Source organism: Anabas testudineus, chromosome 24 (assembly GCF_900324465.2).
Source record: "Anabas testudineus chromosome 24, fAnaTes1.2, whole genome shotgun sequence".
Lineage (NCBI taxonomy): Eukaryota > Metazoa > Chordata > Actinopteri > Anabantiformes > Anabantidae > Anabas > Anabas testudineus.
The window spans coordinates 5,202,314-5,218,904 of NC_046632.1; the positions used below are offsets into that span (position 1 = coordinate 5,202,314).

At 38.8% G+C, this 16,591-nt stretch overlaps 1 protein-coding gene across 1 annotated transcript in view; it reads right to left on the reverse strand.

Annotated features, from left to right (window-relative positions):
* LOC113149866 (neurexin-3b) overlaps positions 1-16,591 on the reverse strand; it is a 247,787-nt gene that overhangs the window by 175,569 nt on the left and 55,627 nt on the right. Inside the window, exons 7-9 of the mRNA XM_026342210.1 lie at positions 15,122-15,283; positions 4,619-5,057; positions 1,139-1,522 (exon numbers count right to left, since the gene is read on the reverse strand). Coding sequence (XP_026197995.1) covers positions 1,139-1,522; positions 4,619-5,057; positions 15,122-15,283 — 985 coding nt within the window. The remainder of the gene's footprint in view (positions 1-1,138; positions 1,523-4,618; positions 5,058-15,121; positions 15,284-16,591) is intronic.

The window sequence follows — 16,591 nt, forward strand, 5'->3', positions numbered from 1 at the left end:
AAAGGAACATATTCTGTCCACTATGGGCACCACTGTCTCTCACATATTTGATGAATTTGTGGATGTTAGCGGCCCATGTTTTAGCTCAGAACACTTGGTACTGATGGAACTCTCTCCAGTCGTGTAGACTCTGAGGAATCTTGAATATCTAAAGGAATTCTGCCATGCAGACTTAGTGCTATGGTCTGCCACGCTTGCAGAAACCTCAAGGAATGCACCATGAATGTGAAACTGTTTTGCACTTGACCACAAATACAGAGAAGTCAGTACATGTCCACAGAGGATGTGACAAGTTTTATCAAAAAAATTAGTCTTTAGTCAGGTTCAGGTAGAATCAGAGGTCTTAGTAACTGCAGTAGCTCAAATTCTTACACAGTTAAATGTTTACTTTTGGTTGTGTTAATTTTGTCCCCCTCCTTTCTTTACAAAGCCTGGTGCGGCTACTTTGAAAGAATAACATTAATGCCCACATGAGACACTGAGTTTTACTGTAACATTAAAATAAGACTTAAAATTAGAGCATGAAAATGTAATGAAATAATGAAATATTTTGGGTGTGCCAGTATGAGAGCTGCAGGCTTTTTTTAATGGCTAGCATATATAGACAAAGCGATAATTTCAGTGTATGTGCATGATCAGATCGTGCAGATAAACTCAAAAATAGTGTATTGCATTTCCTCAAATACTGCCCAGGGCCCTCATTTACCACAGATGCAGAGGGTATCAGGTAAGGCAGTCTGCAAACATCAGATATTGTGAGTTGCCTGTCTCCTAAAACAATGCGCTGTCTACTTCCTTGGAAAAGCCATTATTAGCAGATAGTAGGTGCGTGACAGCCACTTTATAACCATATTTAGGACAGCATCAAAGATGTGTCAACTTCATGACACTATTTCATATATGTGTCTCGCAACCTACATATGCACACTGTTAAAACATAACACAACACTACTCCATAAAACATTTCTTAGCACATAAAAGGAATACAGCTGCTGCACCCTATAGAAGGCATTTTCTAAAAAAAAAAAAAAAAAAATCAACCTGCCTTTTGACAAATCTAATAACATTTTAAATGTATCACCATCAGAGTGAAAACACATTCGGCACATAAAGAAAAATGACTTGTAAAATATCTCACCTCTCTCACAGGTAGTATCCCAGAAGCCAGTACCAGTGCAGTCACAGATGAAGCGGTTCCATCCCTCTTTACATGCCCCGTTGTTCTTACAGGGGTTGCTGTCACACTGTTTACCTGTCGCCTTACTACAGGAAGACTTGATGCCGGTCACATTCTGAGACTGAGCTATCTGCCGGATATCCTTGCTGCGTCCATCAATGAACAGATCCCGCACACAGCCCACATAGCCATAGTTGAGCATAGCGGTCCAAAGTTCAGTAGGGAGCACCAAACCCACCCTGTTGTCAGGCAGACCACCTAGATAAAGGTCTCCCTCCAGATCCAAGATCTCATTTTCCCCACTGGCTGTGAAAGGAGTCCGACGGCTGTTCACAGAAATGATGCCTGTGGGAAGGAAAAGCTATTATTAAATACTGGCCAAATACCACATTGCAAAAATGTACATGTCAACATGTCATGTAATCTACCTCTATAATATGTGTTGAAAAACACCCAGTGTAATGACATAATGTCGCTCGTTTCCTCTTCAAATTTCTTTAAATTGTCATGTTCTACTAGTTAAGCAATCTGCCATATTTTGTTCGCTGCCAGAAAGCACTTGATTCTGCTCAATTCCTGAAATAACAAGAACTCCACTGACATTTATTGGAGACTGACAGCCCTATTTTTGTTCATCAAAGTAAAGACAGGGTTTAAAATAACAACTTTTGGTAGTTTCTAAACCAGAAGCTCTAACAAAGTGGCGGTAGATGCAAAGCAGAAGCGCACCGGCAGCAAAGTTGTACAAGAGGCTGACAAAAATAGAACAGCACGTCTGTGTGTGCTAAGATGTGGTCTGAGGTGAAAACCGATATTTGGCAGCCAAAAGTGCACTGATTTTGTACTGACTTTGCAACGCTCTGTTTAGCAGAGCACTATTTGAGTCACAAGATTCCAGAATGATGGGTGAAAAAAAGATCAGACAGAGAAAATAATTGACCAAATCAAAATTATTTGAGATATTATGCATAACCTCAGAAAGAACCAAATGTTTTTATTACAGCTAAGCTTACACATTCATATATATATATATATATATATATATATATATATATATATATATATATATATATATGTGTGTGTGTGTGTATATATAGCTGTTTTTGTAAAATGGCATCTATTTGAGAATGGCATTTATTCCATACCTGTGTCTGTCAAAGTCTTACACAAAGTCCATAAGCATTCGGCTTCATGAGGGACTGATTAGTCTTTCACCTGAATTCTGTGTGATTGTTTTGCAGGAGTGGTATACAGCTACCCAAAAGCAAAGTGAAAAACTAGTGGAGAGCATGAAGAAATGCATTAAAGCAGTGATTGCAAATTGGGGATTCAATCAAATACTGACTTCTGAATGTTCTTTAGTGAAAACATTATCACCACTTTGTTTACGAGTTAATTGATTTCTTTTAATTAGTACAGTGTTTTCATTGAATTATTCAAATTCTGAAAACACTGCGTCATTTTCTTTAAATGTATGTTCAAAAATGGCAATAGTTTTATTCCGAATTTAGGAGAAATATTCTCAGCAGTTCACAAAAAATATATAATAATATATAATATAAAAAAAACATATATAGTGGGCATAAAAACATTGCCCTGGACAAATTAAACATTTAAACATAAGTTCATTAAGGAAAAAGAAAAAAAGAACTTTAACTCTATATTACAACTGCTCTACAAAAGGTCAAATAATTGTAAAATTTGTTCTTACATGTTACTTGTGTAAAATTTTACTTGCAGTCACACTGAGTAGAGCTCTTTGTGGACCCCAAAAAAAGTATCCACTTGCAACTTATTAACATTTCACTCAAGTCACAAGTGTGATTATGCCTGTTCTTAACCATCCCTCAGTCTGGTATCAATATATCTGTCTCATTCCTCTTTTTCCCCATGAAAATCCTACTTTCTACTCCGCTATCACACTAGGCTCTGTGCTGGTGATTAATCAAAGCAGCGAGCTCTGACACATGGCTAAATTGGCTGTTCCAACCTGATATATAACACAGGCTGTAGCGCCGACTAACACACCAGAGTCCTCTGGAGGATCCCACCTAATGCAGAGATTGTGTTAGGTTTGAAGCTCAAGGCAACCGAAGTTTCTAACCCTTTCTCTAATATAATCTTCTTCTAATACTTTGTGTTTATTTGGCCATGTTTTGAGGTCAGAGGACATACAAATGGAAGCAAGCAAGGGGAAATAGACTCAGCAGTTATCTAGAGAGAAGTATGAATGTATCCTGGTAATAAATCCCTGTTAAAATTGTAATATATTGAGAAAGTTTACATCAACTTGTAGGTGTGATGCCAGATAATGCTGAAATAAGCAGTAACATGACTATAATGTTGATTCTTACAATGATCGGCCTGTGTAATTTGACAGTATAGCAATTACTGTTTTTTTTTGTTTGTTTGTTTGTTTAGATTAATTTCCATATTTCTAAACATTTTCAATGCCATCTGCAACATCACTTTTAATGTCATAGAACATTTGTGGATGATATGGTCTTAAATGAAATACAAATGCATGTTTCAATATGTTTCTGTGCTAATTGCTGCTCATCCTGAGTGAAACAAACTGTCTGTACCAATTGTAACGGTAATCCATCCAACAGCTGTGAGACATCTAATCCTAAACTACAACCATCACCTGTTAGACCAATGTCTGAAGGATTTATGTTAACTTCTCAAGGCACTGGGTCCCAGGTAGTTGAGATATTTTAGTCTGAAGCAAAGTGGTGGAACAAAAGACTGGAGTATAGCAATGACACCAACATGGCTGCAAACACATTTTTTTAACAGACTCTCAAACATTTTTCCTATTTTATCTATCTGCCATTTTACCTTTGGGTTAATGACTCTTTTTCAGGGTTTAGTCATTTAAAACAGCCCTTTGAGTTGTAGTAGCATTTGTCATTTACTTCTGTTGTATTATTAATGAAATGATTAATTGGCTTAATTGTTTTTATAATGAAAACAATTGAGGGTTTTTATTACATATTATCCAAAATGCAGGTTTTCCATTAGAAACTATAAACGAGACAGTCCCTTCAAACTAATATAGAAGTCCTAAGTCCTTCTGCAATTCTGCAGAAAATAATAGTAATTTTTCACTCAGTATTTCAGAATATTGTACATAGAATATCTTTATTTCCTTTGGTATGATAACTGGGCTCTTTAGCAGTCTGTCGTTTACATCGTCAGCCCTGCCCATAAATTCATATATTTTATAGCTAAAGGCAATACATTTTTAATAAAGAAAGAAACTCAGTTTTGTGATTGAAGGCATTCTTGTAAAATAAAACTAACATAACAAGACTTCAGTGGTGTTAATAGTTCATACTGGGGTGGGGGGGGCTAAAAACCAAAAGAAAGAAGAAAGAGCTGTTATTCCAGTTCTAATTCAAACTTTTCAATCTCTTCCTGTTTCCCTTCCATTCTTACCTGAGCGACCATCTCTCTGGATGTCCACATGGTGCCAGGCACCGTCATTGACCTTTGCCTGTGTGGCCTTCACTTTGATGGTGCCAGAGCCCATATCCAACAGCAGGTACAGTCCTCCATCGAGCAGCTCCACCGCAAAGAAATCTACCTTGTTGTTCTTCTGGCCTTTTGCGTCCCGTCGGTCCTGAGGTTTACCATGGGTGAATAGTATCAGCCCGTTGGGTTCGGAGGTGCGGAAGTCAAAAGAGATAGAGCCCACACGCTTGGTGTTCCATTTCGGCAAGGACAGGTAGGAATCGGGGGTTTCGAAGTTGATGGGGTCGAGGGTGGGAACGTTTTCGCATTTGAAGACCACATCGCCCTGTAGTTTCATCTTGGGGTCCACTATGCGGGCGAGGCGGGATAACTCAAGACGAATGTCGTTGTTCTTGTATACCACCTGGGGAAGATTTACAGAGATTAGAGACTTCTAACATATGCAACAAATTACAAGAACTCACACCTCTGTTCTTGATAAAACATATTTATTCAGAATTCTGTTTATTTATTTATATGAGAATGAATTATATTCCATGGCAAACTGTAATATTATAGCATCATACTCTGGGAATATTATATATTGCAAATTTGTGGACAACTGGATCAATAAAACTAATATCTTCTATCTTCTTTTATACTGGACTGCTGCCTACACAGCATGTAATCACCCATATGAGGATGGGTTCCCTGTTGAGTCTGGTTCCTCTCAAGGTTTCTTCCTGTTGCCTTCTCAGGGAGTTTTTCCTTGCCACTGTCGCCCTCGGCTTGCTCATCAGGGACAATCACATTATTATGACTCATACACATACACTGTTCATGTACTGTTCTTTGGTTGTGTAAAGCTGCTTTGTGACAATGTCAATTGTAAAAAGCGCTCTACAAATAAAATTGAATTGAATTGAATTGAATTAAAGGTGTGTGTGGCTCAATTTATTTCTCAATCATTTTCTATCAGAACCACAATTTATCCAGACTGAAAAGGAGATTGTACACACACTCACGATTGTATTTTCGTTTGATTTACCTTCTGCTGACTGTGTGAAGTGTGAAAAGTGATGGTTAAATTAGTAAGTCATTCCCCATATATTGTGAAAGAGCAGTTTTCATGAATTGAAGGTGAAACCCCATCGGAGTATCTGTGACTCAGTGAGAATATACCGAATATCATACCTATATGATTGTCCACAATAAATTCAGCCCAACACCATAATCCATAACAGAAGAAATCAGCTTCACAATTTAGTCAAATGCAGCAAAATACCATAGAAAAGGAGAGTGGAATATTGTCAATTGGAATCCACTGAAGCGGAAAATTAATGTTTTTTTTCTTTTTTCTTCCCTTTCCGGGGAAGAAGACATGCCTTTTCTGGTCCAGTATATAGGGCAGTGTGTGTGCAAAAACAGAAACACTGTTAGAGGGAGCACAGCTGTCAGCAAACAGATTTTACTGCTGTGGGATTACTGATAATCCTGGAAGATTTGACAGTAAATCAACACAGGTGACCCGAGCACTGAGGAGGACTGACGAGAGAGGTGGAACAGAAAAACCAAGAGGGAGAGACACACAAGCTAGTGTAAAAATAGGAGAAGCAGAATGAAAGCAAACTGGGGGCCAGGAAGTATCACTGGCTTTTAAAATGTGCTTGTGTGTATCTTTACGTCACATGTACAAACACAGTTGTGTAGCTGTTAATGGAGTTAACCACATTTAATCTACTGAATATGACACAGAACAAAATACTTACTACACACCACACTACTACTAGTAGTATAGCACACAATATTATGAAATTTATTACATTTTAAATACAGTAAGGCCTGACTGCAATTGAAAAAAGTATACCATATATCATTGTTTAAGCAAAAATCTACATTGTCAATAGAGCTATAGCGTTCAAACAGCTCACTGATAAATCTGTCTTAATGATGACAATATTTGTGGAAAAATCTTCCAATAACAGATAGTGTCTGTCCAACAGTAATTAATTGTTATTTAATCCCAGCAAAAATGGTGATCAGCCCCATAGTAAATACAGTTAGAGAAAGCAGTCATAGTGCGGATTCAGTGTTTGGGAATGATAAGCAAGCCAATATTACTCACGACTTGAGAGATCATTTCCTTTTGTTCTTTGTGATTGCATGTGATTATCAGCATCTAGCTTTGAGAGAAAATTTAGGAGTGATCTTCCAGCCCTCTGATTATTATCAATCAGCAGCAGCTGGAGTTACGCAAACAACTGTCAAATTCAATGCACTTTCTGATGATAAGCATCAAATGAAAAACAGCATAAAAAGAAGATGATTTTTGAAAATTATGTTCTGCAGAGAAGTTGCAGCTGTCCTGTAGTTTAAACTTCTTCCAGCTTTAACTACTGTTGCTGCTCTCTCTAAAACACTGGTATTTTAATGTGTTTTCTTCTGAAGCCAAATACCTTACATTCCACTCTGAGCTACTCTTGGGAAAGATAACAAACTGAATATTACATAAAAAGAGAAAGAGAGAATAAAAGATGCTCTAATGCTGCTCATTTGTAAAGGCCACTGTGGCATTCTTAGATTTGTAATTTACTGACTATACAAGGTCTTCATCAGAGCTACAGCAGTTCCTACAGTCTAAATCACACTTTGTCTCCCTTCTTGACAGTCGAAAGTCTTTACAAACTCTCCCAGATACTGCAGTGTTATTCTCAGACGTACTAATCTTACAATCAACCATCCTGCATCTGTTTTGGGATTATGATTTTGTCTGTTCTACTGCAGGCTGATCAATAAGGTAATCGAAATGATGTTATAAAGAGGAACTAACTACTGAGGCTTTGTGTAGCTCATCTTGTCTGTTGTTATGGTTCTGCTATGATATGCTATCTGTCAGTCTATCAACAGCCTTATGGGGCCCATTCATAATGCACGCACAGGGGACTGTAACGACTCCATAAAGCTCAGATCCTACATCTCAGCTCCAGGATGGTGTATTGATCGGACCCTGGTAAGTCTACAAGGAACAGGGCAAGGGAAGGGCAGGTGGAATATGCGTGCACAGACACACACATGCTTAGGCACAATCTCTTCCCTAATCTACTTCAGATCAGTGCTCATGTCCTCTTTGCCCCAGCTACAGCTGCTGATTTAGCCCTAGTGTTAATTAAGAAGCAGGATAATTGCAGTGAAGTGCAGTGAAACAACATGCGCTCTCACACTCACACACACACACACACACACACACACACACACACACACGCTCAGGAAGCGTTGTAGAAGAGATCTTTATGTTTTCAAACACACACACACACAAAATCACATGTAAATACTAACAGCTCTATCTGTACACTCATGCAATACATACAGTATTCTCTGTGTTCATCAGTGTGAAGTAAACAGTAAAGCTGGGCGAGTGACAGAACTGATGAAAGATTAACTAGAACATTCAGTAATCTTTTATGAGGATCAATTTGAACCTAATTATTATATCACAATAACTAGGATGTGAAAGAGTACTAATATTAGCAAGCTAGCTCACCTCACCATCATAAAAACATTCAGTCATATAACATGTACTTATTTAAATTTTAGTATCAAAGTTTTATGATATCAAGTGTTGACTCCAACGTCTTTGTGCTATCATGCTGAAATAACTGAAAATAGTCCAACAAGGATACTGTTGACTGAAAAGAATTAATAACTAACTATTTCTAGCTCACTCCCTAAAGTGCACTCCACTAAAATACAAACCCAAAAACTGAACATCATCTTTATGAATAGAGGATATATTAGAGGACTGCTGCAGTAGACAGCATTAGTTTTACCTTGGTATACCTGCAGTAATAAACTGTCTGAGCATATCTTTCAGTAAATATATTTTTGTAATTTTAGGTAATGCAATATTTTCACCTTACCCAGAATTTAGGACATAAAGTTTTGTATAAGATGTCACCAAGAGCCAAATCCCGAAAACAAACAATCTTTACCAGTGTCAAGTTTAGCCTATAGGGGAGTAAGGGTGAAAGGTGAAGGTGTTCCATTAAAGTCTGAGGTTTGTTCCATCCATCACTGTTGTGCCCTCTGAGGGGGAATAAAAAAAAAGTGAAATAATTAAAAGGACAGGGTGACATTTGCATTTTTATTGGAGGGGAAAACAAGTGGCGTCTGAACATTCTGTGGTGACTAACACAAAACTGACAACGGCAATGTTCCTCTCAAATGCCAAATATTGGTCTCTTGCCCTCTCTCCCCTTCTTCTCACATACTCATCTTTCTACTAATCCCCATCCATGTCAGTGTTTTTCTGTTTCTGTCTCCCACCTGCTGACATTCACCAGCACCTGTCTTCTCCTATGTTCTGTCACTCATCTGCACTTTTTAACATTTCTGCCCTCACATACCTGCCTCCGTGCTTGTTACTCATCATATCCTCTCCATCTTCCACCTCCTGCATGCTGCTCATGCTCTCTCAGCAGAGATGACAGCGCATGCCCCAGCCGCCCCCACAGTCTGACACAAGTTGCCACGGGTGCCCTGTGATGCCAGAGGGAGGGGGCTGCATGGCATGAGAGTTGAAATGGGAGGGGGAGGGGGTTGCAGAAGGTTTTGACTGCATGGCACCACTAACATTAGGATGACCAGAGAGTGAGCCGAGCGGCTGCCTACTGGCCCCTTGGTCACGTGACACGCTACAGCCCACATGGCAAAACACGAGTGTGGGTGGGACGTACGTTTGTGTGTAGTATATGGATGACATCCCGTGTAGCCTAGGGGGCAGATGGGCACAGTGGAGACTGAATGAGAGAGAAAGGCTGTGATGGCAGCAAGCAGCATCTCTTTTGTTGTCAGAAAAGAAAAAGCAGTATTCTCTCTCTGTAGAAACACATACCTCCTTCAGCTTATTCATCAGCTCTAGGTGATTTTCTTATCTCAAAGTGAACAGAGACCAATGTGCACCAACATTCCTGCTTCAATAGCATCTGAGGCACTCTAATCAGACATCACTCACACACAGTCGACAGAAATACTGACGCACCCTGATCCAAGCAACGGGCCAAACTCAACTGAATCATTCCTTCATTATCCGGGGATATTGAATCCAAAGGAAGAGGTGGAGGGGGCAGAAGAAATAAATATGGTGGAGGAAAGCATGAGAGAGGCAGGGAGACAAAGAGATGATGCAAGGGAGTTCATGTAGGTGAGAGCATTCATGCAAAAGCATAAATACAGGCAATAAAAATACACAACTTGGGTCTAATTGAACAATCAAAGAGATGTTGTGAATTAAGGAAGATCACATAGCTAGTCATGAGCATTTTCCATGGTCCTGAGTAGCAGTGAGCATCATGCCTGCTTAATGGAGCAACATATGATGAACAGTTGAGGTTCACAAAAAAGAATTACCACTTTTTAAGCACACGGTGAATAACCTACATGATTCTGTCCACTCACTGTGCTCTCTCAAGGGTCAGCTCACTGTCAGTCACATCGAAAACACATGGAAAATGAATCTACCTCGGCATGACAGCCCATGATAAAATATTTAATGCTGCATTAATGAATATTTATGCGAACAATGGAGCAAATGACTGTGTCAAAGTCCCTGCTAGTGACTAAATACCATTGAACTAAAACTGGAAATTACAGGTCCTATCAGCTATATGATGTACTTTAGCAGCATTCAGTTCACAGTTTGGTTTTTAGACTCCAATTTCTTTATTACTTTTACTCCACAACTCCACATAATGATTTATTATGGAAACTTGTTAACTTATTTATGATGAACAAATGTGAAGTAGACATTCATGTTATCACAGCATCAAGTCCAATAGTGCTTAAAATACTTGATGCAAAAAGAGATCCATTTATTAGACTTTTTTACTTACTAAATCTTAGAAAATTATCTCAAACAAGTTTTTTTTACTTATTTAGAAAAGTACTAAGAAAATTGAGCATTGTAACTAAAATAATTTCAATCGGTATTTCTCCTTGTATTGGAGTACTTTTAGGCAAGCACTGTACTCAAGCATGTTTACTTGTACTTCTGCTTTTTTTTAAAAGTATTAGCCATTTCCGTTTTTAAAGTATGTCAAGCATATGATTTCAAGCTTGCTATGTAGTATATTTTTTATCAGCATATAATAAATATCAGGGTTAGTATAACTTAGTTTAGTCACATACTGTATGTACTGATCAATATAACATAAAAACACTGTGAGTCAACATTAAAATCCTGTAAAGGTCGAAGCACCCCATGAGTTCATTTCAAAAGTGTATAATGTTTGATGCAAAGTGTAGATACAACTATAAAAAAAAACTCTGACCTTCAAACTTAATCTTCATCGGATATAATCTTTAGCACTCTTTCAAAATGGCATATTTAAAAGATGTGAGTACGAACATGTTGTTGTGTTAATTGAATTATTAGCAATGTGGAAAAAGGGTGTTAAATTTGCAAATAAGGTTTAAAAAAGCATGAATAACTGGCTCTAGTCTAGTTCCATGTTTCCACAGAGTACTGATGAATCTGCTTTTGTAAATGAGCCAAACAGAAGTAGAGAATAACGCAGCAACCCAAGCCAGCAGTGGCATTTTTACAGGCTAGTTTACATTGCTAATGGAAGTGTTTTTCTAATATACTATATTTGACATTATACTAAAGATTAGATAACCTGGCTGAGAGAACATAAGCTTTATTTAAGAGTTATTCTCATTAAAGCCACATTGGGTGTATCATATTCACTTATGCTGGAGGATGAGAGAGGAGGCTCAGGCGAGGATTTGTTTAGCCCTTGTGTGGGCATTTACTAGATCAATATACAGAACAGCTGCCAAATTACCTGTCCAAACAACTTTCTTCACCCTGTTATTTGGTATGGATTAAACCACCAGTGGGGGTGGCAAAAATAAACAAGTAGGCCCCATATGCAATATACTTTTTCAGTACAATGTATACAGCTTTATATTTACTGAAATTACAATACCGAGCTACATAGATAAACTTATGTCAGGAGAAAGCTTTAACAATAGAAATGTTTCTAAAAACCTGGATAGACCAGAGCGCCAGATGTGTTAGCAGTGTTTAGAGTACATACTGTTTCAGGCTATATACAATAACATATACCCATGTTACAAAAGAACCATAACAAATGGCATGAAATGCAAAAGCACGAGAAGCAAAATTTTCATCACATGGTGTATGTTGTGGTTAACACCTTAGGCACACCTTAGGAAATTTTGATAGCTTTCCTTCCTCAAGGTCCCTTCCACTCTGTACAAATCTCCTATTTTACCACCTCCAAAGCACCCAGACCATCACGTTGCCTCGACTATGCTTGACTAAAGGCATTAAACACTGTTCTAGCATGTTTTCATTTGTTCTGCATCTCACAATTGTTCTTCTGTTTAATCCGAGGACTTTAAACTTGGACTCATCATCATCTGTAGATAACACCTTCTTCCATCTTCCAGTGTCCAATGTCTGTGCTCTTTTGCCCATCTTAGCCTTTTGTTTTTATTAGCCAGTCGATACGACTATTACTTGGCAATTCTGCCATGAAGTCCAGCATCCGGACGTCTCCTCTTCACTGTTTATGCAGACACTGGTGTTTGACAAGTACTATTTAGTGCAGCTGCCAGTTGAGGACCTGTGAGGTGTCTTTGTCTTAAATCACACACTCAAGAAGATATTTGTCTTCTTGCACAGTTGTGCATTGGGGCCTCCCACTCTTTTTTCAGAGCCAGTTTGTGCTGCTAAGAGATTTTAAGTTTCCTCGCAACTTCTAGCATTGACTAGCCTTCTTTTCTAAGGACAACAATAGACTGACAGGTTTCTAATAAAAGTTATCTCTTTCTGGCTACTGGTAACTGTTGGAACATGTAAACAAACAAATTGCCGACGTTCAGATACTAAACTAACCTAAAGAATGACATACCCCCTTGTTTGCAACTGTATATGTGTGTGTCCGCAGTTTTCAATTCAATTTCACAATTCCAAAGGTCTTCTCATAATCAATTAGCCTTATAAAATGATTAACTTGAACAAGCAGAGGACTGACAATTTTTTTTTTTTTACTAATTGGTACACAAGGAACCACACACATAAAGCAAAGAGAGAGAGAGGGAAAGAGAAAGAGTGTGTGTGTCCCAGCAGTTTGAGGATGGATGAGGGATACACTAGCGATGAATCACTCGAAACATAAAACAATGCAGACAAGGTGACTTTCTCTTAGCCACCACCCAAACATGGCTGTGTGTGTGTGTGTGTGTGTGTGTGTGTGTGTGTCTATTATTGGCTCTGTGTGTGCACGTGTGCATCCTTACAACAAGATGAGAGTGCATCGCGCTATGATGGAAGCTAGCTTGGATAAATTTAAGGCGTGTTGGAAGGTGGTCCACAAAAGTTGGAATCACATCACTAGACTTTACAGGTTCTTGAAAGAGAAAGTTCTGATGGAAGTAAAAAAAATAGCCAGGATGAGAGGATGGAGTAGAGCCAGCCTGAGATGTGGTTGCATGTTCATGTCCCCATATTAAACTTATTATATTAAGTATAATAATATGAATTTCTGCAGCCATTACATCTTTCAGCACTAAGTGCTAGTTACAAGAAAAGAAAAAAAAAAAGGTTTATTCTTGAAATTGAAAACATCAAAATCACTCATCTCCAATTCCAACTGTTCATTTCAGCACACAGAAACTACATAGTTTGTTCAGATTTTGTTCACTTCAATTACGTCAGTCAGTTAAGGCAACCTACCACTGTTAATAATGTAATAATGTCAAGTAATTAAAAGTCCTATAGGAGCACTGTTTCACAGTTTAAAATAATTATGAAATATGCATTTTTTTCTGTAAGCAAAGAGGTCATACAAATACTTCAGCCAGTCCTCCCTGACCCTTGAACTGCTTTGCTTTTCCCAGCACTTCTGGTAGTTGCCATTAGGAAATACAATAAAAGAGAATGCTGCAAAACCTACAGTACTAGTCAAGCAGAAATAAGTGAAATTCTCTGGTTGGTTAGACGGGCGAACCTCGCACTGCCAGTAGTGCAAATATCTCTGCACTACTGGCAGTGCTATTCAATGGGTCTTGGTCACAAGTTTTGACAGCACCTCTTCACATTCAGTAAGTTATGCAGGATATTACTACTAATATATTTTTGAAAAAAGCTAAAGTTATCTGTAGCTTTAATTTTGTTCTAATTTAATGTGTGTGTTCCAAGTGCTGAAATAGGTGCTTCTTTGATTGAAATGTGATTCAAGCCTAAATAATATCCTTACATTTTACTGCTATAACTGCTGCCGCTACATCACTGCAGATGTAATTACCATTTATATTTTTAGCTTATATGCTCCAACAGCCGCTGCCAGGGCTTTTTGTCTGTGTCTGCTTGCCAGGACTCTCTATTCTGGCCTGACATTAGATAACTTTCTATTAAAGCAAGAGTGGTTTGCCACTTCCCCGAACTATATATGCTATAGAAACAAACTGTTACAATGATCTACAGTACGTTAGACTTTTAAGTTCACCAGAACATGCCGTTCTTTGACACAGTAACAGAGCTTTTAGCACCATGACTGTTAACAAAGACACAATGTGAAAACAAACTTCTAAGTGTGCGTAGGTGCAAGGTGCAGAGGGCCACATGTGCAACAGACCATGTAAAAATAGCAAGATAAAAATCCCATATGTAATATGTAGAATTGTTCTACATTAAAGCAGAGGTCCTTACTGTAGCTCCCGCAGACACAAAGACACAAATCTGCACCCAGTGTGAAGTAAAAAGATAATGTTATTTCTGAGACTGCTGCTAAATTGCAGAAATCCATGACTTTTTTTTTTTTTTACTGCTCAGAAGTGCCACTAGCCCTCCCTTTATTATCGTTACTTGCTGCAGTATAAGTAATGGTAAGCAAAATGTAAATAACAAGCTTTTAATATATTTTTTTGGCTCTGCTCTCAAGCTCAAAGAGCCAGCAAATACGTTATAAACAACGCTTTTTCGTATTTCATCACAGGAAAATATTTCTTTCAGATTGCTACCCATTGGGAGGCATTTTAGCGGCACACTCAAGCTGATGCTGCAAATTACATGTGACAGAAGCAATTTTGGGATATTTTCTCATGCACAAACTGCTGTAAGTGTTATGAATTAGATTAAGCAAGGGAATATTGAAAGTCTGATACTTCCTCTGTCAAGTCAGCAGCTTTAATTGATAATGCAATTTTATTTTCTTTCCGAGCCCCTCCCCAAGCGAAAGCATGCTGATTATTATCTTTTGTCCATATAGAAAAAAAAACAGCTGCTCAGGCTGAGTCAATAGAAGTAGAGCAGTTGCATGACAACAACAGTCCACAAATATTGAGCAGTTTTATGCAAATGTAGATATATTATTGGGAGCAAACAACCCACAGAATATAGTACTTGCACTAGATCTAGTCATGCACCTGTTTTCTATCTGTATTCAACTGATTCTCTCCTACCTCTTTGAGGCAGCCCATGAAATTGTTGCTCACTGGAGATCCAGGCAGGTCCGCAGTGCTGGGGCTCCCACCCACGTAGAAAAAATCATCAGAGCCCAGCATGGTGTAGTCTTCCTGGGTGTAGCCAGTAGTGGTGAGGATCCCATCCACGGAGATAGTCACCTGTTGAAGGGTAACACATAGCCAAAGCCGAGCCATTACACTCTGGCATTCGATCAAGTGATGTGTATAAAACACACCTCCTTCCTTGGTCTGCATTTGAAATGAGCTATCTGAACTTTTCTTTAGTCTCCACTCTGTAGGTCGGTTTCTCATTTATGCGTTTATTACAGATTCTTTTGGAACCTTGAAGCGATTTTTTTGGACCAGACGGCTGTTGGATTTCGATAATGGAATTTTTGCCATAGGATTCACAGGACAGGTAAAGAAAATATGGCAGTGGCATATTTTCTTTATCTTTGATGGGGGTAAGATAATGGATCCTAGGTTTAGTTCTGAAACTTCAGGTTGGGGGAGGGTTAGTACAATGTTCAAACCAAGGACAAATTGATTGCACTTGTCTTAGGTTTCGGGATTTATCTGGTAACTGCAGACACACACATATACAGTACACTCATATGTGAACACGCACACACAAGCACACAGATGTGCTCACCCACGCCTACACTTTTGCACACATTCGTTCACACACCGACAGTATCACATTCTTCTCCTCTCTCGCGGACATCTACATCTATATATCCACACACATGCAAAACAAAGGGAGGCTTTAAACACCACATCAATGTGCAAACCAAAGTCATCACTGTTAGAAGGCAAATTAAACACACTTAATTGGAAATGTAAGGGAGTAAGTGGATCAATGGTGCCATACAAAGCTGGAGCAGGCCACATGGGGTGCAGCGGCTCATGCACAATCAAGACCAGAGCCCGTATTCAAATACACTCTCAGAATAGCTGATGCTGATCTCTGATCAGGTTTAGCTCAGGTGTCATGGTCATATTTTCAATGTCACTCGACCAGACCAATAATCCTAGATCAGTATGCTTATTCTTAGAAATGTTATGTATATGGGCCCAGGGGTAAAGGTCATCAAGGTTAGCCAAAACACACAAACACACTTTCACCAGCATGCTACAAAAACACACAGGGAGGGCAGAGTGAGTGACACGGTGATAGGTTGAAGGTGAGTGAGTGGATTAGACTGTTAGTGGTTATTTTGAGTGACAGGGTTGAGGTTAGATGAGTCTGGGAGGTGAGAGGTCAATGAGGTGTGGGCATGCCATGCGCCATAGTGAGTTGGAAACAACTGTCAGAGCTCCCGCAATGAAGGTTAAGGGTTGCCATTTTTGGTAGATTCTCTTTTAGGGCTCGGTGTCGAGGTCACCATCTTTGGGATTGTGGAAAGCTTCTGTCAGTTCTGGACGACAGTCCTCACAAAAAATGGGGACTTTTTGTGTGAAAAAAAT